Source organism: Oncorhynchus tshawytscha, linkage group LG28, assembly GCF_018296145.1.
Source record: "Oncorhynchus tshawytscha isolate Ot180627B linkage group LG28, Otsh_v2.0, whole genome shotgun sequence".
Taxonomy (NCBI): Eukaryota; Metazoa; Chordata; class Actinopteri; order Salmoniformes; family Salmonidae; genus Oncorhynchus; species Oncorhynchus tshawytscha.
Genome location: NC_056456.1, coordinates 35,303,169 through 35,329,526, shown reverse-complemented (window position 1 = coordinate 35,329,526; position 26,358 = coordinate 35,303,169). Strand labels below are relative to the sequence as shown.

Here is a 26,358-nt window from a genome sequence, read left to right as displayed (position 1 = left end):
TTAATGCATTTATTGTGTTTTGTAGCATAATGCTTTCCAATGAATATGTGTGATATTATCAGTTTTAATGAATATAAATGATTGATTTTAACGTCACAATGTAGCCTATCAAATCACAGTTTTTTTTATAAGTTTTCTATGTTTTCTGGTTCAGTTTTGAAACATTTTTAATGTAGCAATGTACACTGAACATCAATCATATAAATAATGTATATGTCGATAGCTACACTTTATCTGAAATTGTACAGTTGGCACTCATCCAGTTTATCTACATTCAGGGGCGGACTGGGACCAGAAATCGGCCCTAGCATTTCTAAAACACAGGCCTATTTTTTTCCTTGAGGCCCCCCCGATTATTAGTCAGATAATGATCAAGTTTGGGCACTTTTTTTTATCAGCCCATCTGCCATTTCCCGAAATGCCAGAGGGCCAGTCCGTCAACCTGTGTACATTAGAATGAACACCCTTGACCCATTAGAGCACATTAATGAACACCCTTGACCCCGTCGTTTGAGATACAGTGGTGGTAAGGCTATTTCAAATTCAAATCACATGCTTTGATACTAACAGAAGCCAAATATAATTACCATAAGATAACATTATTATTACAAGGTGGTTAATTCGATATGATTTCTCGAAGAAGGGTCTCTTGTTGAAGAAACTCACCTTTCAAGATAGAAAAGGGGTATTTGGAATGGTCCATGCTACCCGGGATCCTAGGGACGTCCCTACCCCATTGCAGTTTACATTTGAAAATGGTTAATGGTTAAATGGTTAAAAAGGTTTACGGTTAAGGTTAGGCTTTAAGGTTTACAACCCTTGCCTTTTGGCTGATCCATTTGTGGTTTCAGGTGTGGGAGAAAACCGAGTTGGGTGCTGTGGAATCAGTGAGGGTAACCAGAAGTTGTCTTGTGATAATTGTTTGTGTTTCTGCTGGTCAGAAGGAGCAAGTGCTCCATGTTAAATGAATGGAGGCACCGAGATGTGATTTTGCTCTCAAGAAAAGGGCGCCATTGAAAGGAGTGATTACTGGGGCAGCGGTAAATGTGAAAGATGACCAACTGAAGGGAAGATTCCCGGTGTTTGTGATGCTCGTCGTTTGGTGCGACACAGACAGGGTGGCGTGAGTGGCTGAACAGAAGAGTCATTGTCTGTTCTTTTGAGTTTTGATGTTGAGTTTTTGCCTGACAAATTGATGTTAGGATATGTAAGTTATCATGTACGAGCTTTTGTGCCGAATACATTACGTTGTTACAGGTGTCAAGCTGATGGGCATGTGGCAGCAGTGTGTAGGAGGGAGGTTCCTAGGTGTGATACATGTGCAGAAGGGCATGAGACAAATGAATGTGTAGCATTGGGGAAAGTAGTGGTATGTGGTAATTGTAGAGGTGCCCATGGGGCTGGGGATCAGAAATGTCCGGTGTGAGAGAGGCAGGTTGAGGTTTCCAGGGTCAGAGTAGTGCAGAAGTTTTCTTATGCTGAGGCAGTGAAGAAAGTAGAGTAAGATGAGTCAAGGGGGAGGGATCCTGAGAGGAGTGGTGTGACTAGTAGATCTGTCCCAGTACCGAGGGATAAACCAACAAATGATATACACTACCGTTCAAAAGGTTGGGGTAATTTAGAAATGTCCCTGTTTTTGAAAGAAAAGCACATGTTTTGTCCATTTAAAATAACATCATATTGATCAGAAATACATTGTAGACATGTTTAATGTTGTAAATGACTATTGTAGCTGGAAACGGTAGATCTTTAATGAAAAATCTACATAGGCGTACAGAGGCCTGTTGTGCTGATTAATGAAGCAATTAAAACTGGCCTTCTTTAGACTATCTGGAGCATCAGCATTTGTGGGTTCGATTACAGGCTCAAAATGGACAGAAACAAAGCACTTTCTTCTGAAACTCGTCAGTCTATTCGTGTTCTGAGAAATGAAAGCTATTCCATGCGAGAACTTGCCAAGAAACTGAAGATCTCATACAACGCTGTGTACTACTACCTTCACAGAACAGCTCAAACTGGCCCTAACCAGAATAGAAAGAGGAGTGGCAGGCCCCGGTGCACAGCTGAGCAAGAGGACAAGTATATTAGAGTGTCTAGTTTGAGGAAAACACGCCTCACAAGTCCTCAACTGGCAGCTTCATTAAATAGTACCCGCAAAACACCAGTCTCCACGTCAACACTGAAGAGGCGACTCCGGGATGCTGGCCTTCTAGACAGAGTTGCAAAGAAAAGGACAGATTTCAGACTGACTAATAAAACGAAAGATTAAGATGGGCAAAAGAACACAGACACTGGACAGAGAAATTCTGCCTAGAAGGCCAGCATCCAAGAGTCGCCTCTTCACTGTTGACCTTAAGACTGGTGTTTTGCGAGTACTATTTAATGAAGCTGCCAGTTGAGGACTTGTGAGGCATCTGTGGGGGTGGAGGTGTGGATGAGAGGAGGGAGGATAGTGGTAGTGAACTATTATAATCCGTGTCAAGTATTGGACATAGAAGAGTTGGAGAGAGTGGAGGGCCAGGATAGAAGTAAGGTCAGGTGGTGTGGGGATTTTAATGCCCACAACATGCTCTGGGAGGACGGATGGGGGGGATGGATGGATCGAAATGGCCAAGTGATGGAACATCTGATAGAAGTTAAAGATCTGGTGTACCTGAATGATGGCCGAGGGACCAGGATTGATGTAGACACAGGGAAAGAGTCTGCCTTGCACCTCACTCTGGTATCTAGTGTGATGACAGGAATCTGTTAGTGGGAGTTATGGGAGGAGTTGACAGTAGGGAGTGATCATTACCCCATAGTATGCACAGATGGCCAGAGAGAGGAGGAGGTGTCAGTGGATGGAGTAGGCAGGTGGGTGTTTGAAAGGGCAAAGTGGGATCAGTTTCAGGAGCTGAGTGAGCAGGTGATGGCTCGGGTGGATATGAGAGGGGAAGTGGATAGTATGAATAACTGGCTGAGAACAGCTTTAGTGGGGGCAGCTACTGAGGTGATACTTAGGAGTTCAGGGAAGTGGAGGAGGAGGAAAGCAGTCCCGTGGTGGACGGAGGAGTGTGGGGAAATGGTGAGGAGTAGGAACAGGGAATTTAGAGTACTGAAAAGGACACATAACTTCAAACATCTGAGCAGGCCCAGGCTCTGGTGAGGAGAACTATACGTCAGGTAAAGAGGTCATATTGGCGTCGGTTCTGTGACACCATTGGAAGGGCGACACCAGTGGGAGAAGCCCGAGGGATGATTAATAGAATGAGTGGGGTCAGAAGGGAGTGGGATTATCCAGTGTTGACAAGTGGGAAGGATGTGGCAGTAACAGATGAGGAGAGGAGATGGCCAAAGCGTTAGTCCAAGTGCGTTGCTCGGCAAATTGGTCAGAGGAGGGACAGAGGGAATGAGAGAGGAGCATCTTGGAGTGCTGGATAGGGGGAGGACGTAAAGGATGTGTTGAATGCACCATTTACCATGGCAGAGGTGAAAATGGCAATAGGTAAGGCTGGGTTAACTTCACCTGGGAAAGATGAGGTGTGCTATATTATGTTGGCCCATCTTAGTGATGAGGCACTGGATAAGCTATTGGTGTTGTACAACAGAGTGTGGGAGGAGTGGAAACTACCAGGCAGCTGGAAGGAAGCAGTAGTGTCACCAATCTGGAATCTGTGGAAGGACCCAACGAGGCCAACAAGCTATCGGCCAATAGCTTTAACATCACATGTATGTAAGATTATGGGGCGTATGATAATGGAGCTTGTTAATCAAGCTTGATATTATGGGGATAGGAGGAAGAACGTACAACTGGATAAAGGATTTCCTGTTTGGAAGGTCTGTCCAGGTGAGGGTCAGGAAGTCTCTCTCAGGCAGCTACATGGTGGATAATGGCCCACCACAGGGGAGTGTAACTAGTCCTCTGTTGTTCTCAATCCTGATCAATGATGTTTACTCTCAGGTACAGCCGGATATTGGGAGGTCGTTATTTGCAGATGATGGGGACTTATGGAAAATAGGAAGAAATGTGCCATATATAGTCAGGAAGGTACAGGAAGCAATTAATAAGGTAGAGCAGTGGGCATTAATGTGGGGATTCAGGTTCTCTGTAGAGAAAACTCAGACAGTGTTCTTTACCAGGAGGAAGGTGGGAGATGAGGTATGCTTGAGGTTATATGGGAGAAACTTGGGGTAAACTTTGACACTAGACTGACCTGAGCAGAACACATTGAGAGAGTGGTGGGAAAGTGTAAGAAGGTGCTAAATGTGATGCGCTGTCTGACAGGGAAGGAGTGGGGGGGGGGTTCTTCATTCAGGACCATGTATGTTGCATTGATCTGATCTGTAATAGACTATAGAAGTATAGCGTATAGTTCAGCAGCCCGGACATCATAGGAATGGCTCGATGTCATACAGGGACAAGGATCCAGAATATGTCGTGGGGGCGTGTTGGACGTCCCCAGTGGCTGCACTACAGATGGAGATGCCATTGCAGATTAGGAGACAGCAGCTGGCAATGAATTATTGGATCAGGGAGAAAGGGATACAGGACATTAGTTTAAAGAGTATATTGAGTAGAACGTCATTAGATATAGTCTCAAATGTTTTGTTATCTTTTTTAATGAGCAACGGGGCTGGCAGTTAGGATTTAGTTTCTCCCTGTCTCAGGCCCACACTCCAGTACAGTAGGTGGCGGTAATGCAGCATAACGTTGGATATCAACCGCCGATAAACCCCACCGAAAAAGAACAAAGGGACGTTATTGCAGGAACCTGTTTGGAACCGGGGGGCATTTTGCTCTCGCGATATTCCCCGTACGTACTACGTGATTACACGTCAAAGGAGCTGTGTTGGAGAATCATGGCGGAGCGCAGGAGGCATAAGAAACGGATCCAGGTAAAATCATTTTAACGCTAACTGGAAGAAGATAGTTTTTGCTTGGATGTATTACAGAGAGTTTATTTTCAAGATTGAAATATTTCCCGCAACAGACTAGTTTTCTAGTATGGTAATGTTGCTAGCGATTCGATGCTGTTGATAATAGGCGAAAAGCTGTGCTAGCAGCTAACGACTGAAATATTTCGTTTTGCAGGAAGTCATTTTGCATAACATTTATCTGTACACACGAATATTTCAAATAGCAATACCTAGCTATTTCAGAACATTACCTAGCTAGTTAGTGAACGTTACCGGATAATACAACATTTTGCTGAAGAGGAGGTAGATATTAGGTAGGTCACGTTACAGTAACATTAGTTATGTACAATTTGCTAGTTAGCCAGGATATCTCAGAAACCAGGTAGAGAAAGCTAGCGCAAACCCGTAGCCAACTAGCTTTGCTACCAGCTACTAACAAAACTCGCCAGCTAACGTTACCATCACAATGATAGGAAAGCAAGTTGCGGTTTCATGGCGGGCAACCAGATGTGAAGCCAAGACGTGTTTTGGCATATATAAATAGCTAACTAATGTTACTGTTTTGGCAAGCCAAATGCCACTGATGCGCAAGCACATCCTCATTAATTGATGTTTGATGGCCACACGAGAATAGTCTTAATTTAAAACTACGTTGACGTGGTGCATTTGGTCATTGTACAAATTGCAGTAGTTTTGCAAGTAATGCTGGACTAGTTTTCTTTGGGGTAAATCCCTCTCAGTTGTTTGAGACAAACTCCGGGTGGGTATAATTTGTGTTAAATTCCAACAGGAATCTGTTCCAAAAAACTTCGTAAATAACAAGTTTGCCAATAAACAACGCATACACAGTTGTATAGCGGCAGAATAAGATACCGGGTAGGGAGTGGGCTACTTTGTTTTCACTCACCACGTTTATTCCGAAAAATTTCTCCGGTAGCCTATGGACAAACAATAAGAATAAGCTACGTAGTGAGTTGATGCCTATTCGGCATCTAGTTTAGTTGAATTGATCATGCAAATTTGTATGCGTTGTTTGTTGACAACCTTGTACTTTACCAAGATTTTGGAACCGATTCCTTTTGGAACATTCCGCAAATTATACCCACCCTCAAAGTCATGCCAACACACAAAATGCAACTCGATAACCTGATGACAATAACATACCTTACTGTAGTGTAATGGAAGTTAATCGAATCAATTACACACAATTCAGGCCTTCTGGTCATTGTCACATTACGCAACAGGTTCACATCACCTTGACATGCATCAACAACAGCTGATAGGCGACACCTTGGCTGTCAGTGGTATAAAAAAAAATGGCTTAATATTCCGTATGTCCTTCTCCTGGCTGCAGGAACAGGGTATGTTATGATGCAATAGTTGAAATTACATCTATTCCTTTATATCCAGTTTGCTCTCTTTTTATTCTCTCGAGCTCTGTCTCATGAGATGGTAAGGGAAAAACACATGTTTTGAAAAACTGATTACTATGTTGCTTTATTACTATGATGAGTGATGTGAACTTTCGGTGAGCATAAACATTGAACAAAACACTACCCAGGTTTGATTGCTGGCAGTGGCTATGCTATCCTCATCAACTATTTGACTGTAACCAGATTTGGACTTTAATTTTATTTGGCCACGACGTGGTCAGCTGAGAAAGGGGGCAGCTGTGCCTGAAAGAGTAGGGACTATCAAGACAATGTTGTGAAACGAGGAGATAATCTACTGCCTGATATTTCCAAGAAGAACACAGGTTTTAGTTTGCCTATTGCGTAATGCTTTTGCTATGGTGGGCCCTACTTAACAGAACTGTCTTTCATAGGGGAAGTGAAGGTGGCCTAAATCCCTCTCCTCATATTCATAGGATATGCTCAGGTAAAGACGAGAGTTTTTTCCATTTAGTGGGGCCTCGTGTGTCTGTATTTTGTGACTGATGATACCCATACATGAACCGAACCCCTGTTTCTAAGCCCTCCTTGCTTCATCATGTACTCTATAGCGCGGAGCCAGCAAGCTGGGCCAGAGGCAGCAGCAGGCAGGACTGAATCTCATTGTGCTGATGCTCTCTCATTCCCCTCCATGTTAGCAGGCAGTACTGGCTTCAGTGTCGGACCAGGGCCATATTCAGTCAGTGAGCATGGAGCAGGAGATTATGAAACTGAGCAAAATGGAGGGGGGTGCGAGGAAATTGACCAATGATAGTTTGTGTTCGACAAGAACTACAATCCCATATATCACCATAATACGACTATTTCTGGAATTCCCAGTGAAATAGCCTGTTACATCATTCCGTTTTGTTGATTTTATAAATGCTTCTTTAGAAATCATATGAAATGCTTCAATGCATGAATGTCATTCAACACCACGTGGTCATATGCTGGATGGCAGCCCCCCTCCCCCAATTCTAACCTTAACCATTAGTAGGGAAAATGCTAAACTGGCCCAAGATAAGAGTCTAGTTGCAACTTCACCCTAATCCATTTGTCATTTGTAGCTCCATTTGTAGAGTATGGTGCCCCTGTAACCCAGTTAGTGGTAGAGCATGGTGCTCCTGTAGCCCAGTTGGTAGAGCATGGTGCTCCTGTAGCCCAGTTGGTAGAGCATGGTGCTCCTGTAGCCCAGTTGGTAGAGCATGGTGCTCCTGTAGCCCAGTTGGTAGAGCATGGTGCTCCTGTAGCTCAGTTGTTGGTAGAGCATGGTGCTCCTGTAGCTCAGTTGTTGGTAGAGCATGGTGCCCCTGTAGCTCAGTTGTTGGTAGAGCATGGTGCTCCTGTAGCTCAGTTGGTGGTAGAGGATGGTGCCCCTGTAGCTCAGTTGGTGGTAGAGGATGGTGCCCCTGTAGCTCAGTTGGTGGTAGAGGATGGTGCCCCTGTAGCTCAGTTGGTGGTAGAGCATGGTGCCCTCAGTTGGTGGTAGCTCAGTTGGTGGTAGAGCATGGTGCCCCTCAGTTGGTGGTAGAGGATGGTGCCCCTCAGTTGGTGGTATGGTGCCCTGTAGCTCAGTTGGTGGTGAGTGCCCCTGTAGCTCAGTTGGTGGTAGAGCATGGTGCCCCTGTAGCTCAGTTGGTGGTAGAGCATGGTGCCCCTGTAGCTCAGGTGGTGGTAGAGCATGGTGCTTGAAATGCCAGGGTATTTGGTTTGATTCCTGGAACTACCCATGCGTATAATATATGCACGCAAGTCTCTTTGGATAAAAGCATCTGCTAAATGACATAAAGGGGCAGGAGCAGCAGCAAACGTGTCGCAGCAGAAGAGTAAGTATTGACGGTATTCAACTCAACATGGCATTGTAGCACACAGACTTGTGATTTCTCTTTTTCCTCACTGTGTAGGAGGTGAGTGAGCCCACCAAGGAGGAGAAGGCGGTGGCCAAGTACCTCCGCTTCAACTGCCCCACCAAGTCCACCAACATGATGGGCCACCGGGTGGACTACTTCATCGGTCAGTGCTCCGTTCATACGCTCTCGTTCGTTCACTCATTTAGGACATTGATTCTCCAACCAGTCAGCGGCAGTTGGTGCCTGTCCCCACAGCTTTGATCTTTCAGTACTAGCACACAAAGTGCTTAAATTAGTCAACTATCATCAAGCTGTGACTAGGCCTAGTTGAATCAGGTTTGTACTGTTGGAATTAGAGGTCGACCGAATATGATTTTTCGATACTGATTATTGGAGGACCAAAAAAAGCTGATACCAATTAATCGGCCCATTTAAAAACATTTATATATATCAGCAATAATCAGTATCGAAAAATCATATTCGGTCGACCCCTAATATATATATATATATATTTTTTAGCTCGACCAATTAATCGGAATGGCCGATTTAATTAGGGCTGATTTAGACTTATGGATGCCACCCGTTAGATAAAATACCGAACGGTTCCATATTTCACTGAAACAATAAACGTCTTGTTTTCGAGATGATAGTTTCCGGACTCGACCATATTAATGACCTAAGGCTCGTATTTCTGTGTGTTATGTTATAATTAAGTCTGATTTGATATTTGATAGAGCAGTCTGAGCGATGGTAGGCATTAGCAGGCTCGTAAGCATTCATTCAATCAGCACTTTTGTGTGTTTTGCCAGCAGCTCTTTGCTGTGCTTCAAGCATTGTGCTGTTTATGACTTCAAGCCCATCAACTCCCGAGATGAGGCTGGTGTAACCGATGTGAAATGGCTAGCTAGTTAGTGCGAGCTAATAGCGTTTCAAACGTCACTCGCTCTGAGACTTGGAGTAGTTATTCCCCTTGCTCTGCATGGGTAACGCTGCTTCGAGGGTGGCTGTTGTCGATGTGTTCCTGGTTCGAGCCCAGGGAGGAGCGAGGAGAGGGACAGAAGCTATACTGTTACACTGGCAATACTAAAGTGCCTATAAGAACATCCAATAGTCAAAGGTATATGAAATAGTCCTATAATTCCTATAATAACTACAACCTAGAACTTCTTACCTGGGAATATTGAAGACTCATGTTAAAAGGAGCCACCAGCTTTCATATGTTCTCATGTTCTGAGCAAGGAAGTTAAACGTTAGCTTTCTTACATGGCACATATTGCACTTTTACTTTCTTCTCCAACACCTTTTTTGCATTATTTAAACCAAATTGAACATGTTTCATTATTTATTTGAGGCTAAATTGATTTGATTGGTGTATTATATTTAGTGTTCATTCCGTTTTGTTGTAATTGTCATTATTACAAATACGTTTTTAAAAATCTGCCGATTAATCGTTTTTTGCTTTTTTTGGTCCTCCAATAATCGGTATCGCCGTTGAAAAATCACAATCGGTCGACATCTTTTATATATATATATATATATTTGTAATAATGACAATTACAATTTAATACTGAATGAACAATGAACACTATTATTTTAACTTATTTTTTACTTCTGTGTATTGATTTTAAGAAAGGCATTGATGTTTATGGTTAGGTATATTCATGCAACGATTGTGCTTTTTTTCACAAATGCGCTTTTGTTAAATCATCCCCCGCTTGGCGAAGTTGGCTGTCTTTGTTAGGAAGAAATGGTCTTCACACAGTTTGCAACGAGCCAGGTGACCCAAACTGCTGCATATACCCTGACTCTGTTGCACAGAACGCAAGAGAAGTGACACAATTTCCCTAGTTAAAAGAGATTCATGTTAGCCGGCAATATTAAATAAATATGCAGGTTTAAAAATATATACTTAAGAAAGGTGTTGATGTTTATGGTTAGGTACACATTGGTGCAACGACAGTGCTTTTTTCGCGAATGCGATTGTCAAATCACCTGTTTGGCGAAGTAGGCTGTGATTCAATGAGAAATTATAACAGCTAGTCAGCCTGCCATGCAGTCTCCTCGTGGAGTGCAATGTAATCGGTCATGATCGGTGTTCAAACTTGCCGATTACCGATTGTTATGAAAACTTGAAATCGGCCGGCCATTCCGATTAATCAGTCGACCTCTAGTTGGAATATCTCTACTTCAAATAGGCTATCATTGTGGGGACTGGTTTGAGAAACACTTTTTGGGGATTTGACCACTTGACAAGGAAAACCCCCAATTTTAGACTTTAAAGCTGCAATATATAATTTTTGGACCGACCCAACCCAATTCACATAGAAATATGTGTTTATTGAATGACAGATCTCGTTGAATGCAAGTCTAAGAAGCTGTAGATCTGTTCTATGTGCACAATTTCTATGCTTCCTGTAATTGTCTGCACTATACTTGCTTGTTTTGTCACACAAACTTGGGCGAACTATTAGAATTTAAGCAACCAGGAAATGGCAGATCATTTTCTGCGTAGTGCATCTTTACCTGAGGCCTGAAGTTCTTCCTGGCCAGGATACATCTGGGCCTTAGTAGTAGGCCTAATGACGACGGTGTCTTGGTAGTAGGCCTAATGACGACGGGGTCTTGGTAGTAGGCCTAATGACGACGGTGTCTTGGTAGTAGGCCTAATGACGACGGTGTCTTGGTAGTAGGCCTAATGACGACGGTGTCTTGGTAGTAGGCCTAATGACGACGGTGTCTTGGTGTCGACGGTGTCTTGGTAGCAGGCCTAATGACGACGGTGTCTTGGTAGCAGGCCTAATGACGACGGTGTCTTGGTAGCAGGCCTAATGACGACGGTGTCTTGGTAGCAGGCCTAATGACGACGGTGTCTTGGTAGCAGGCCTAATGACGACGGTGTCTTGGTAGCAGGCCTAATGACGACGGTGTCTTGGTAGCAGGCCTAATGACGACGGTGTCTTGGTAGCAGGCCTAATGGACGGTGTCTTGGTAGCAGGCCTAATGACGACGGTGTCTTGGTAGCAGGCCTAATGACGACGGTGTCTTGGTAGCAGGCCTAATGACGACGGTGTCTTGGTAGCAGGCCTAATGACGACGGTGTCTTGGTAGCAGGCCTAATGACGACGGTGTCGTGGTAGCAGGCCTAATGACGACGGTGTCGTGGTAGCAGGCCTAATGACGACGGTGTCGTGGTAGCAGGCCTAATGACGACTGTGTCGTGGTAGCAGGCCTAACGACGACGGTGTCGTGGTAGCAGGCCTAATGACGACGGTGTCGTGGTAGCAGGCCTAACGACGACGGTGTCGTGGTAGCAGGCCTAATGACGACGGTGTCGTGGTAGCAGGCCTAATGACGACGGTGTCGTGGTAGCAGGCCTAATGACGACGGTGTCTTGGTAGCAGGCCTAATGACGACGGGGTCTTGGTGTGAGAGACGACAATTGGCGTTTATTTGTTATTTCTTCCGGTCCTGCTGAGTTGCGGGTTGGAATAGAGTTAACCTTTGACCCAGAATCTCTCACTATATCTCATAGTAGTACTGTTGACCTGCCAATGTTTACATTTGCCCAATGACTTTAGCCCCATAGCAGACCTATTCTGTCAACAGTGTCAGTAAATGCTGCACAGTCGTTGGTGTCAGTAAATGCTGCACAGTCGTTGTTTTAAATATCTGTGGCGTGCTGTCTGTTGGAGAGGAGTTTTTGTACACATCCCCAGGGGCCAGGATTACAGAATGTTTTCAAAGCATGCTAGTCAGAGTTTCAACGTACTGTATCACTCTACCACCTTTGTCATTTTGAACATGGTTGTCTGTTTCCCTTTGTCAGCCTCCAAGGCGGTGGACTGTCTGCTGGACTCCAAGTGGGCCAAAGCCAAGAAGGGAGAGGAGGCCGTGTTCACCACCAGAGACTCTGTGGTGGACTACTGCAACAAGTTAGTCTAATGTGGGAGTGCTGGATGTTGTCTAACTACCACCCTACACTAGAACAGAAGTTGCTTTCACACTACACATTGTTCACTACAACTTTCATGTGTGTATGTTGTCCCTATGTAATTAGGAAGTTCGAGGCATAAGAATATTGGGGCAAAATGTGTGTAATGTGAAAGGTTCTACAAGGACTTTATACAGGCTCCCAATGGTTTCAGGGGCTCCCAACAACATCTGAAACAATATGATGAAGCACTGAACAATATTTGATCATGGTTGATCTTAATTATGTGTTCTGGTGTTTCTGCTCCCCTCCTCCAGGCTGCTGAAGAAGCAATTCTTCCACCGTGCTCTGAAAGTCATGAAGAAGAAGCCAGAGAAGGACATCAAGAAAGACAAGGAGAAAGAAAAAGAGAAGAAGAAGGATTCCAAGGATGTAGAAGCTTCAGATGTAAAGAAGGAGAAAGAGAAGAAGAAGGATGCAGAGGCTTCAGATGTAAAGAAGGAGAAAGAGAAGAAGAAGGATGCAGAGGCTTCAGATGTAAAGAAGGAGAAAGAGAAGAAGAAGGATGCAGAGGCTTCAGATGTAAAGAAGGAGAAGAGTGTATGTAAATTGAATCAACTGACTATATAGGCTATGAACATGTTGTATAGTTTGTAACAGGTTAGACCACTGAAGTGGTTTGGTCATAGAATCTAGATAAATCGTATTTAGATTTTTTATTTTTTATAAAGGCCATATGTCCATACTGTTTCTTTGTGCTCAGGACGATAGCCCCGGAACGCCAAAGAAGAAAAAAGACGTGAAGAAGAAATTCAAACTGGAGCCTCATGAGGATCAGCTCTTCTTGGATGGCAATGAGGTGAGTTGGAACCTGGGAAAAGGGCTCCGCCTCTCCAAAGATTAGGATGGGTAAAAATATGAAAGCAGGACTTTCTGGAAAAGTGAGCATGTTTCAGTTGGCGTGTAGCCAGAGGTCATTTTTGTAATATTCACTTTGAAAGACAGTGAAGATTCTGATCTTTGTGGCATGAATTCAGCACATTGGTGTTTGTTTCCCTGTGGCATTTTGAGAGAATTCCAGAGCAAACGAGTTTACTTTCACAAGATAACTGTTTGAGGGGGTGCACGTAATGAGGCACATTCTCCATGATGAGAGACCTTCTTTGTGGCGTCAGTTTGCCATGCAAGCATGACATGATGATATGAAGTTCAATGTGACTTACAGAGTTCACCATGTGATGTGTAAAAAAACGGTGAATCGCTGCGATTTTTATTTGTACCTTTATTTAACTAGGCAAGTCAGTTAAGAACAAATTCTTATTTTCAATGACGGCCTAGGAACAGTGGGTTAACTGCCTGTTCAGGGGCAGAACGACAGATTTGTACCTTGTCAGCTCGGGGGTTTGAACTTGCAACCTTCCGGTTACTAGTCCAACGCTCTAACCACTAGGCTACACTTAAAAACTATTTCTAAGGTGAAATTTAAAATGATCACATTTACTCCACTTTCCAGGTATTTGTTTGGATCTACGACCCAGTCCATTTTAAAACCTTTGCCATGGGACTGATTCTGGGTGAGTGGAATTGTAGTATTAATTACTTAGAATATTCCATTTTGATAACTGATTAAACTGTCTTTCGCAAATAACTGCTAATTGCGGCTGAATTGGTAGGGATGGTCATGAGTAGTCGAAATGGACGGCAAAACTCCATCTCTAACCAGAGGTCGAAACGTTGTCTTAAAGATTCTAGTGTTTGATTCTAGCGTTCCATTTGTACATGTGCATTTGCGAGGCACAATAAAAAAAAGAAGCCAAGCATCACTCCGTCCCTAAATTCCCTTTCCCCTCCGTATCTCACTAACGTAACTGCGTTCTGATCACTCCCTCTACACATGCGGGCTAAATGAGCACACAAGCTCCCGTTACGCCTACAGAAATAAATGCCTACTAAAAACATATCGAACTGATGGGATACACAAGCTACATTCCTTGCCAAATGACAACAGTTTTATCGCGTTCAAAATGGACTTGTTGACCAAAGTAGGGGGAATAGGTGGTTCTAGCAATGAGCAGTTTTGGAATAATTGCGTCACGTAATTGTTCCTGCTTAGGCTACTTTGCGAACTGCTTGTGCCATTTAGAATAGATTCGCCTAGGCTATAACACTTTTAAACATAGACAGTGAAAAAAAATCAAAAACGTGAGTTTGATAAAGACAGCGTGTATTTTCAATCATTAAGCCTATGTCTACTCACCTAACAGATGTAGTGGCTGCAGTTCATCACCATGCATTGTTCAATGTGGAATTGTTCATCCATTTTTTAAATTCCAAAGAATAGCAGAATAAACTAAATCGAACGTCTCAATCGAAAATTCTGTTTTGTAACCCAGAAAAGTCTTCGCCTCGACATATTGAGCCCAGTTTCAAGCGGGCACTCGGAGAATGACTATTCCAGGCGCGCATCAATTAGCACTGGCAACTTTTTTTTCAATTTGGAAAAAATATTCTGTTCTATTTTATTCTGTTATGTTACATCATGATTTATACTATAAAATAGGAGCCTCTTGACTGTGGTATGGGCTCGGGAAATTAACTAAACAAGGCTAGGCCGTTGCACAGCCATAAACTTTTACAAGCAAGCGTCACTGTTGATGTTAGTGCCTTTTTTTTGTGATTATTTTCTTTGGAGATTATAATATAATTAGTTGATTTTACGGTTTCAATAAATTAATCTTAAAATGGCACTTTTTTTTATTGATGTGTGTGTGTATATATGGGGCAATTAGGATTTGTTATCTGTCGTGGTTATGATAAATCGGGCATTGTTGCGCACTGTTAGCATACAGATAAATGCTCACATTTTTTTCCAGTGCAGGCCTTGTGTTCTAAAAGTCACTTTTTTTATTTGACTACGGGGGAAAAATGCTATTACTCGAACAGTCAACATTTCAGATGTCCATCCCTATGAATTGGTAAAGGGAATAACAATGCTTATTTTCCACTGAACTAAGGCCTGCGTCTCTGTTTCCAGTAATTGCAGTGATCGCGGCCACTCTCTTCCCGCTGTGGCCGGCTGAGATGCGTGTGGGTGTGTACTACCTGAGCGTGGCAGCAGGCTGTTTCGTGGCCAGTATACTGCTGTTGGCTGTTGGTAAGAAAGAAAACACCCAACCTCTTGACACTTGTGTACAACTAAAAATAGTGTTACTAACAGCCTTCTCTCGTCCTCCTTTCGGCAAATCAAACTGCGACTCCATTTTGCTCCTCCCCGCCTACAAACAAACACTCAAAAGGGATGTTCCGGTGGTCAGGACTGTACAACGCTGTTCTGACCAATCAGAATCCATGCTCCAAGATTGTTTTGATCACGCCGGACTGGAATATGTTCCAGGTCGCGTCTGGGGATAACATCATTGAATACGCCGACAAAAATAAAGAGATGATGTGATACCGATGGTATCTTTCAAAACTTACCGGAATCCAAAAACATAGATTGATGGCAGCCTTGTTGTGAAACTGAAGGAGAGACATGCTGCTTATAAACAGGGCAAAGTGGCCTGGGATAACTGTGTGGTTAAACGGCACAAATACGACCCATGCAGATCGATAAAAATGCGAGACACAAGTATAGGGGCAAAATGGAGGAGTAATTCAGCGGGTCGGATACGAGGCAGGGGCTTCTAACGATCACGGATTACAAAAAGAAAGCCAATCGCATCACAGACACTAACACCGGAAGAGCTAAACCCCTTTTTCTCACGCTTGGAGCATAAGGGTGAGCCAACCGAGGACAGCGAGGGCTACGTGCTGATGGTCTCCACGGGGGACGTACGTACCACTCACTTCTGTCATCATGAAGTGCTTCAAGAGGCTAGTCAAAACATCACCTCAACTTCTTGACAAACGTAGCCTACATTACCACCTCCACACTGATCTTCAACATGGGGGGCCTCACAATGGTGTGTCCTCAGTCCCTTCCTGTATTCCCTGTATATCCATGGCTGCATGGCCTCACACAGTTACAACTCCTTCATCAATTTCGCTGACAACACGACAGTAGTAGGCCTGTTTACCAACAACGAGACGGCCTACAGAGAGGAGGTAGGACACTGCTGGCGTGGTGTCAGGTAAACAACCTCTCCCTCAACGTCCGCATAACAAAGGAGCTGATTGTGGACTTCAGGAGGAACGAGGCTGGGCACGCCCCTTCCCCGTCAACAGGGCCGTCGTGGAGACAGTCAAAAACGTCATGTTCCTCGGGGTACACGTCTCCGAGGAGCTGAAATGGTCGAACCACACAGACGCCGTGGTGAAGGCACGACAGCAACTCTTCAACCTCAGGAGGCTGAGGAAATGTATCCCGTCTCTGAGGGCTCTGTGTTCTACAGGAGCACCATCGAGAGCATACTGTCGGGCTGCATCACAGCCTGGTACGGCAACTCCACTGCCGCTGACAGCAACGCCTCCTGCCTTCCAGGACACCTATAACACCAGGTGTCGCAGGAAGGACAAGAAGACCATCAGGGAACTCGGTCACCTGAGCTACAGCCTGTTCTCCACACAGCTGAAAAGTCCCGTCCCCCCCTCACATTCCCTGTGCATGTGATCACCATATTGCTAATACCCTTAAAGGGATACTTACAGGGATACTGCCAGATTCTGACATTAAGCCCTTGTTCTACACAGAGTCGGATGAACTCGTGGATACCATTTCTATGTCTCTGTGTGCAGTATGCAAGAACTTAAGTGTTAGTTTTGCGAGCCAATTAAATGCCGGAATCTTGCAGTAACCATTTAACAGGGAATTCCAATAAAGTTAAAATTCCGTTTTGTTCTTTTACCTTTTTATAATTTATCTTGTGTGTTTACCTAGAGACTTGAGTCAAACTGGGTGACACGGCACTGAAGATGATGTCACAGGGTTGCGTTCCTTCCCCTCAGCACCGTTGACGGTAGTTGCTGGCCTTTGCTTTGACATTACAATGCCATTTGACAATGTTTATCTCCCCTCAGCTCGCTGCATCCTGTTTGTGATCATCTGGCTGGTGACGGGCGGACGCCACCACTTCTGGTTCCTGCCCAACCTCACGGCTGACGTGGGCTTCATCGACTCTTTCCGCCCGCTCTACACGCACGAGTACAAGGGCCCGCGGGACTCCAGCAAGAAGAGCCAGGACAAGACTGAGGGCAAGACCAGCGATGAGAAGGAGGGTGACGGTGAGGAGGAAGAGGAGGAAGGAGACGAGGGCACAGTGCCACAGGGGATGGAAGAAGGCGAGGTGGCAAAGGGGACGTCAGCGAGTACCGCTGAGCGCTCTGACACAGACAGCGACCGGCGTGAGGACGAGGGTTCGCAGCACAGCAATGGAAATGACTTTGAGATGATCACCCGCGAGGAGCTGGAGCAGCACACGGAGGAGGAGGAGGAGGAGGAAGAAGGAGAGGGGGATGAAGGAGAGCAGGAAGGAGACGGTGAGAGAGAGCCCGTACCTGTTCAAACATAAACATTCTATCACTGCCACCTCCTTCTCCTCCACCCTCGTGCTCCTCCAAGGACAACCTCCCACCTCCTCCAGGTCTTGTCAACCTCGCTGAGGAGACAACTCCATCTTGCCTGCTCCGATCTTCCACCAACTATACAGATGCCACGCCTGAGTATCGACACTGGTGTCAAATGGCTATAACATTGGAAAAGAAGCCTTATTGTGGTTCTAAAATCCCCAGCTTATTTAAACTGAGAAATGCAAACTAACTTAACAGATGTTTTGTCTGAGGAAGTTGTCACGTTAGTACTCCTGACTTTTCCCCTTTTTTTCGGTACTTACACTATGCCTGTTATCCCATATCATTCTAGTTAACTTATCCACTCTGTGTTGTTTACCATTGCTACAATGCTTCCCTTGTATGTCTCTTGTCAATTTCCACAGGCGAGGGAATTGGAGCTATGGAATCGTTTTTACTTGGGGAAGTACTGCCATCTTGTCTACCTACCCCTCAAATCCAGACTGTTGTTTTATGAACAACGTGCGATTTGTACAATCATGGTTAGGCTAAGCCCAGTGTTGTGTCCAGTAGCTGCAAAACACAGTAACTAAATTGAAATGGTAACCAAAATATACACATTTTCACCATTTCCCTTTGGTCTATTGTCACCCAACTGGGCCAAGGTCCTGTACTAGCAGTGGCATCTGGCCCTCTGTACACAGTTCAACTCTTGTTTTTTATGAGTCTGATCTCTCCCTCGGCAGCCATCGGACGTTACGATTGACCAACCGTTGGCTACGCCACTATAACTAATGTGGATGGACCAAAATCCATAGTTTACCCCACCACAAAGACCTCACTTATTGGGGGTTTTGCCGAAATATGTCTGGCGAGAGAACAAAAGAATGAAAAAAAAAAATGGCGGCGGCAGATGAACATCATTAACAATAAACAGCCTTGTGGTTCTTTTGCGGTACTTATTTTCAATGAGAAATGTTTGGTTGATAATGATCGGTTCTGTACACAAACACACACACACACGTAAAACCAGAGTTTATAAGAGTCATGTCCATTACAAGCAGTCGGACAACAAAAATAAAACCGGTCGTTTGAGATGCCACTTTCTAGAAGAAATGTATTCTGAGGCCACGCACATACAGGCAGCAAAGATGGAACGGAAAACCTGTTCTTAAAGTTTTGTATTCACCATTTAGAATCGGACATCAAAATTAAAGTGCCAAACACGTTAATTGTTGTTACAATGCATGCTGTTTTCATACGGGAAGACATGTCAAAAGTGTCAGCAAGGGATTTTGGTACATTTATTCATTTTTGTAACGATTGTGTCAAATTCCAAACCTTTTTGCACCTTAGAAACGCAGCGCAGTATAGGAGCCAAGACATTAGTGTGTAGACATCAATCCCCTTCTCCCTTCAGTTCTATCTGAGCCATGCAAAGCAGGCAATATGTCCTGAAGCTTACTATACTCATTCTACGATCGCTTGTAATAGTATTGTCAGTTCAATTCGGATGCCCATACTTTCATGATAGCTTTTGTTGTGTTGCCTTCATTGGTATTATAGTCATGCTAGCTGACAACGATGGAGACCCATGTGAATGCATGGGGACTTCATTGGAAACCAATGTGGTCGAGGTCCAATTCTCTGTAGTGTTGCATTATGGGGGCTGTGGTCCAATACTGTCTGTTCGTAAGGTTGCATTCTTTTTGGCTGGAGTTGTTTTAGAAGCTAGTGAGGACGATATTTAAAAACATAAAGATGTCATTTATATAAGGAATTCTATATCAAATATATTTTGAATTGATAAATTATGAGCCCGCTTGGTTCAACTTGAACAGAATCCTTTTTTTGGCGGGGTATCAACTTATTTTCAGTAATGTTTATTTTGCTCTTTTTCTTTTTTTTTTACTATAATTTTGACCACCAATAGGCATATTGTCAAGAGTGTATTGTACTCTCATTATTGGGGACTCTCACCAGAAATGTTTAATATTTAATGTGTGGATCAGATGGACTACCTATTTTTGATCTAGTTGATATTGATCGATTTTGTCATTTATTTTGTGGTAGAGGAATGTATATAGAAAACCTAGCTATGTGGCTACTTACAGCAGGTCCCACAAACATGTTTGTTTCTTGCCATAAGTGAATGATTAACTTGTGGTTGAGAAACCCGTTATCAGTGGATTGCGTAATATTTTATATTGCTGTTCCACACACAATGTTCTGGGAAGAAAGTTCACCCTGCTGTGGAATGGTAGAGCGGAGCTTGTGAGAGGAAGGGAAAGAAGTCACTTGATGATTCAGATATCCCACACTCTACACAGATGGACTCAATGTCTAGACTGAGGAGTATCTTCCAGACTCATACCCTTTTCACACAATCTTGTCAACCCAAACGGTAGTGCTGGCCGGTTCCTGGAACTATGCTTGGATGCGTAACCAGGCGAGCTGCAGGTGAACTGGTCAGTAGTGTGAAAAAGGGTACAAGCATGTCTTGCTTTCCCCGTTCTCAGAGCTTGTTGACCTCGGTAGATCTCCAGCTTGTTTCTTCATTGTCGTGTTTCCCTGAACTTTATTCAACTGTGCGTGGCTCTTGTACAATACAAGTGTACTACTTACAACTGCACACTGTTTAGTTGGTCTCTTTTTAGTATTTTTTTGTGTGTGTTCATTTTCAATGCTTTTCTGTTTCCTGATGATGTCTTCTGGAGAGCAAGAGTGCATTCGTAAATTCAGTCTGGAGTTCCAGAGTGGCCTCTGGGCGTTGGTAAATTCAGAGCGTTTTTCATTCATCTCGGAGTATTCAGGATGCACACTAGACACTCTGACCGTGAAGGGTTGATCCGAGCGTTCTGACCTCACAACAGTAGTCAAGCACCCAAGCTAACCTTGGCTAGCTACTTCCAGACACAAACCCCACTGAAAATGTCTCGTCCTAGCAGAACAGATTTAGGCTGTTTTCATGTTATCCAGAGCGTTGGTGACTAACTGCTGCTGGAAACAATTTTATTACTCTTTTTTTTTGCCGACGTTTACTGACACCGGCCATATTCAACGGGTGTTGAGCGTTCGTAAATTCATCAGTTATTCTGGGCTCTGGCACAGTCACGACGAGAGTACTCTGAAATAGGAGTAGAAAGCCAGAGTGAATTTACGAACGTGCCCCAAGTTGCCAGTAGCTGTATTATGAACTATTTAATTAAAATCTCATTGTTCTTGAGTCTTCTTCTTGCACAGTTACCAGTCTGTTGTATATTGTAGTATTAATCTATACTGCTTTATTCCATTACATTTCTGGAAGAAAAAAACGTCATGTTTTATCTGTTAATTGTCATTAGTCACTTAGTTGTTCATATTTGAATCAATATCATTGAGGACTGTCTCTTGCAATATTTCAATATAATGTCATTAATTGAATGTCTGGAAGTATATCTATCTTATTGCAATAAAAATATAGAAAGCAGTTGAGTGTCCGGTCTTATTTGCATGAATTGTTGGTGCTTGAATGAAATGTTGCATTTCAAATGACCTGTTTTTCATCTACCCCAAGCTTAGTGTGTCAATTACATAAATAGGTCCTCTTCCAAAAAAAGATCTTACATCGATAATCCAGGTCCTGGTTACTGACAGCAACACACAATTGACTCTTGCCACCTGGCTCTACTTAGCCTTTTATACACCGAGTGGACAGAACATGTTTTTTCCATGACAAAGACCACGTGTCAAACTCTCCACTGAGGTCCCAGAATCTGCAGGTTTTTCCTCTCCTCCCTTGTACTAGGCCACTAGTTAGTAAGGAACGGCCCTCACCTGGTTGTTTAGGTATTTAAAGGATAAAACTAAAACCTGCAAACACTAGGTAGAGTTTGATACCCCTGACAGACTGACCAGGTCACTTGTTAAATCCACTTCAATCAGTGTGGATGAGGTTAAAGAGGGATTTGTAAGCCTTGAGACAATTGAGACATGGATTGTGTACATTCATGGCCAAATGTTTGCTGCTTCAGTGTCTTTAGATATTGTCAGATGTTACTATGGAATACTGAAGTATAATTATAAACATTTCATAAGTGTCAAAGGCTTTTATTGATAATTACATGAAGTTGATGCAAATAGTCAATATTTGCAGTGTTGACCCTTCTTTTTCAAGACCTCTGCAATCCGCCTAGGCATGATGTCAATTCACTTCTGGGCCACATCCTGACTGGTGGCAGCCCATTCTTGCATAATCAATGCATGGAATTTGTCAGAATTTGTGGGTTTTTGTTTGTCCACCCGCCTCTTGAGGATTGACCACAAGTTCTCAATGGGATTAAGGTCTGGGGAGTTCCCTGACCATGGACTCAAAACATCGATGTTTTGTTCCCCAAGCCACTGAGTTATCACTTTTGCCTTATGGCAAGGTGCTCCATCATGCTGGAGAAGGCATTGTTCGTCAGGAAACTGTTCCTGGATGTTTGGGAGAATTTGCTCTCTGAGGATGTGTTGGTACCATTCTTTATTCATGGCTGTGTTCTTAGGCAAAATTGTGAGTGAGCCCACTCCCTTGGCTGAGAAAAGCAACCCCAGACATGAATGGTCTCAGGATGCTTTACTGTTGGCATGACACAGGACTGATGGTAGAGCTCACCTTGTCTTCTCCGGACAAGCTTCTTTTTTTTTCCTGAGTGGAAATGTTTTTGGGGGATTCAGTTCATTTGCATGGCAAAGAGGGACTTTGCAATTCATTTGATCACTCTTCATAACATTCTGGAGTATTTACAAATTGCCATCATACAAACTGAGGCAGCAGACTGAAAATTAATTTTTGTCATTCTCAAAACTTTTTGGCCTCGACTGTATGTTTGCCATTCAGAGGGTGAATGGGCAAGACAAAAAAATGTAAGTGCCTTTGAATGGTTTATGGTAGTAGTTGCCAGACGCACCGATTTGTGTCAAGAACTGCAATGCTTCTGGGTTTTTCAAGCTTAACATTTCCCTATATGTATCAAGAATGGTCCACCACCCAAATGACATCCATCCAACTTGACACAACTGTGGGAAGCATTGGAGTCAACATGGGCCAGCATCCCTGTGGAACGCTTTCGACATCTTGTGGATTCCCCAACGAATTGAGGCTGTTCTCAGGGCAAAAAGGGGGGTGCAACACCATATTAGGAAGGTGTTCCTAATATTTTGTACACTCAGTCAATAACAAAGCTGAACCAGGTGTGTGGAGGCAATTAGGTGAAGACACTAAAGGTGTTTTGGGAAGCCAGGCTGCTGTTTCCCTATTTGGCCACTAGATGAAGCCAACGTCACATATTGGCCTTCTAGCACCAGTCCCCTTGCAACAGCCTTTGGTGTGAGTGTTTGTGGTGTGTACATACTTGTCTGTTGTATTATGGAATTATGAATACCAGCATATTGAGAGAAATAGTGCTGCTTTGTTCAGTAATGTCTCTCTCCACTGCTGCCAGGTGGGTTGTGGAGCCCTGTTTGTGACATGCACACAGAGATCAGATTGTTCATATTGTACACATTGGATGGAGGGAGAAGCTCAGGGGGAATATTACAGGTACAATCCATAGCCTCAATTGCTTGTCAACAGTGAAAAATCAAGTGAAAAATCAAAGAGAAGGGAAAATTGTATGGGTTTTGCCTTTGCTTCAGCCAAGATTGTATGAACTGGTACTGGTATTTACTGTTACTGTACCAATACTGGTATTTACTGTACCAATACTGCTATTTACTGTACTGTTACTGTACCAGTACTGGTATTTACTGTACCAATACTGCTATTTACTGTACTGTTACTGTACCAGTACTGGTATTTACTGTACCAGTACTGCTATTTACTGTACTGTTACTGTACCAGTACTGCTATTTACTGTACTGTTACTGTACCAGTACCGGTATTTACTGTACCGATACTGGTATTTACTGTACCAGTACTGCTATTTACTGTACTGTTACTGTACCAGTACCGGTATTTACTGTACCGATACTGGTATTTACTGTACCAGTTACACAATAAGCATAACTCCCCCACCCACATCACTGATTGTAAATATACATGGTTCATATTAAGGACAATGACATCGTCATTCTATCATTTAACTAAACAAGCAGAATATATTTTATAATTGATGCCATTTAAATGTTTGTTTTTTTAATAAGAGAAATGACACCGCGAAAGTGAAAATGATTAGGCATTCTCTCAGGGTTTAATATATGATCACGGGCTCTAGACGTGTTGCTGTTGTAATTATCAACACTGTACACTTATTGGATCAAAGGATACATGTTTTCCTAAACAATGTAACCACGTTTACCAGTCTGAAAGAAGTCGCTGTAAAAAAAAAAAAAATTAAAGACGCAAAAATGTCTACAAGCTAAAATGTTGTACACGTTGTTGGTCCTTTTTGACGGTAGGTGGTGGAGATAAATCCACAGGAAAGTGTTGTTTACCTGAGTTTCTGCCACTTCTATTTTCAATCTCTTGAATCATTGCATGTGTTGCACAATATGTAAACAATAGCCAAATGTAACCGATTGTAGTAAGTGACCGAGGCACGTTTCCTGCAATCAGCTGGGAGTGTTTGCTGTTTGGTCAGGCTCTGCCATATTGTGCAAGTGTTTGTCATGTGCAAATTGCATCAGTATTGGAAGTATAACGGAAGTATAAACTGTGTGTAGATTGCAGAAGATTTATATTTATTTAATCCATTTTAGAATAAGGCTGTAACGTAACAAAATATAGATAAGGGGAAGGGGTCTGAATACTTTCCGAATGCGCTATGCACACTTACTGTTGTAGTCGGCGCTTGTGACTAATAACATTTGATTTGAGTATTATTAAAATAGGTTAATATGCCCCACCAACATTAGACAACGACTGAGAAGCCCTTACATTGTTCAAATAAGTAAATCAAATCAATGACGAGTGGCGCAGCAGTCTAAGGCACTGCATCTCAGTGCTAGAGGCGTCACTACAGACCTGGTTCAGCAGTCTAAGGCACTGCATCTCAGTGCTAGAGGCGTCACTACAGACCTGGTTCAGCAGTCTAAGGCACTGCATCTCAGTGCTAGAGGCGTCACTACAGACCTGGTTCAGCAGTCTAAGGCACTGCATCTCAGTGCTAGAGGCGTCACTACAGACCTGGTTCAGCAGTCTAAGGCACTGCATCTCAGTGCTAGAGGCGTCACTACAGACCTGGTTCAGCAGTCTAAGGCACTGCATCTCAGTGCTAGAGGCGTCACTACAGACCTGGCTCAGCAGTCTAAGGCACTGCATCTCAGTGCTAGAGGCGTCACTACAGACCCTGGTTCAGCAGTCTAAGGCACTGCATCTCAGTGCTAGAGGCGTCACTACAGACCTGGTTCAGCAGTCTAAGGCACTGCATCTCAGTGCTAGAGGCGTCACTACAGACCCTGGTTCAGCAGTCTAAGACACTGCATCTCAGTGCTAGAGGCGTCACTACAGACCTGGTTCAGCAGTCTAAGGCACTGCATCTCAGTGCTAGAGACGTCACTACAGACCCTGGTTCAGCAGTCTAAGACACTGCATCTCAGTGCTAGAGGCGTCACTACAGACCTGGTTCAGCAGTCTAAGGCACTGCATCTCAGTGCTAGAGACGTCACTACAGACCTGGTTCAGCAGTCTAAGGCACTGCATCTCAGTGCTAGAGACGTCACTACAGACCTGGTTCAGCAGTCTAAGGCACTGCATCTCAGTGCTAGAGGCGTCACTACAGACCTGGTTCAGCAGTCTAAGGCACTGCATCTCAGTGCTAGAGGCGTCACTACAGACCTGGTTCGATTCGCTGCTGTATTAAAACCGGCCGTGATTGGGAGCCCCACAGGGTGGCGCACAAATGCCCCAGCGCTGTCCGGGGTAGGGCTTGGCCGGGTAGGGCTTGGCCGGGTAGGGCTTGGCCGGGGTAGGGCTTGGCCGGGTAGGGCTTGGCCGGGGTAGGGCTTGTCCGGGGTAGGGCTTGGCCGGGTTAGGGCTTGGCCGGGTTAGGGCTTGGCCGGGGTAGGGCTTGGCCGGGTTAGGGCTTGGCCGGGGTAGGGCTTGGCCGGGGTAGGGCTTGGCCGGGGTAGGGCTTGGCCGGGTTAGGGCTTGGCCGGGTAGGGCTTGGCCGGGTTAGGGCTTGGCCGGGGTAGGGCTTGGCCGGGGTTAGGGCTTGGCCGGGTTAGGGCTTGGCCGGGGTAGGGCTTGGCCGGGTTAGGGCTTGGCCGGGGTAGGGCTTGGCCGGGGTAGGGCTTGGCCGGGTTAGGGCTTGGCCGGGTTAGGGCTTGGCCGGGTTAGGGCTTGGCCGGGGTAGGGCTTGGCCGGGTTAGGGCTTGGCCGGGGTAGGGCTTGGCCGGGTAGGGCTTGGCCGGGTTAGGGCTTGGCCGGGTTAGGGCTTGGCCGGGTTAGGGCTTGGCCGGGGTAGGGCTTGGCCGGGGTAGGGCTTGGCCGGGGTAGGGCTTGGCCGGGTTAGGGCTTGGCCGGGGTAGGGCTTGGCCGGGGTAGGGCTTGGCCGGGGTAGGGCTTGGCCGGGGTAGGGCTTGGCCGGGTTAGGGCTTGGCCGGGGTAGGGCTTGGCCGGGGTAGGGCTTGGCCGGGGTAGGGCTTGGCCGGGTTAGGGCTTGGCCGGGGTAGGGCTTGGCCGGGTTAGGGCTTGGCCGGGGTAGGGCTTGGCCGGGTTAGGGCTTGGCCGGGGTAGGGCTTGGCCGGGGTAGGCCGTCATTGTAAATAAGAATTTGTTCTTAAC

At 44.6% G+C, this 26,358-nt stretch overlaps 1 protein-coding gene across 2 annotated transcripts; it reads left to right on the top strand.

Moving 5' to 3' along the window:
- Positions 1 to 4,759: 4,759 nt before the first annotated feature.
- Positions 4,760 to 21,081, top strand: LOC112227189 (translocation protein SEC62). Of its 2 annotated transcripts, XM_024392056.2 has the most exons (9): positions 4,760 to 4,875; positions 8,231 to 8,339; positions 12,003 to 12,108; positions 12,425 to 12,545; positions 12,636 to 12,707; positions 12,871 to 12,966; positions 13,621 to 13,681; positions 15,142 to 15,261; positions 17,124 to 21,081. In XM_024392056.2, exons 1-9 carry the CDS (start codon positions 4,840 to 4,842, stop codon positions 17,612 to 17,614), a joined length of 1,212 nt encoding a protein of 403 aa, XP_024247824.1. In that variant the 5' UTR covers positions 4,760 to 4,839; the 3' UTR covers positions 17,615 to 21,081. The 2 variants fall into 2 exon arrangements, with proteins under 2 accessions (XP_024247824.1, XP_024247823.1); XM_024392055.2 differs by having other exon boundaries at positions 12,425 to 12,707.
- Positions 21,082 to 26,358: the final 5,277 nt, after the last annotated feature.

Coding starts and splice junctions, on each gene's coding strand:
- LOC112227189 (XM_024392055.2), top strand. CDS start 4,840: ATGGCGGAGCGCAGGAGGCATAAGAAACGGATCCAG. Junction 4,876..8,230: donor GGCATAAGAAACGGATCCAG/GTAAAATCATTT, acceptor CTCACTGTGTAG/GAGGTGAGTGAGCCCACCAA. Junction 12,708..12,870: donor ATGTAAAGAAGGAGAAGAGT/GTATGTAAATTG, acceptor CTTTGTGCTCAG/GACGATAGCCCCGGAACGCC.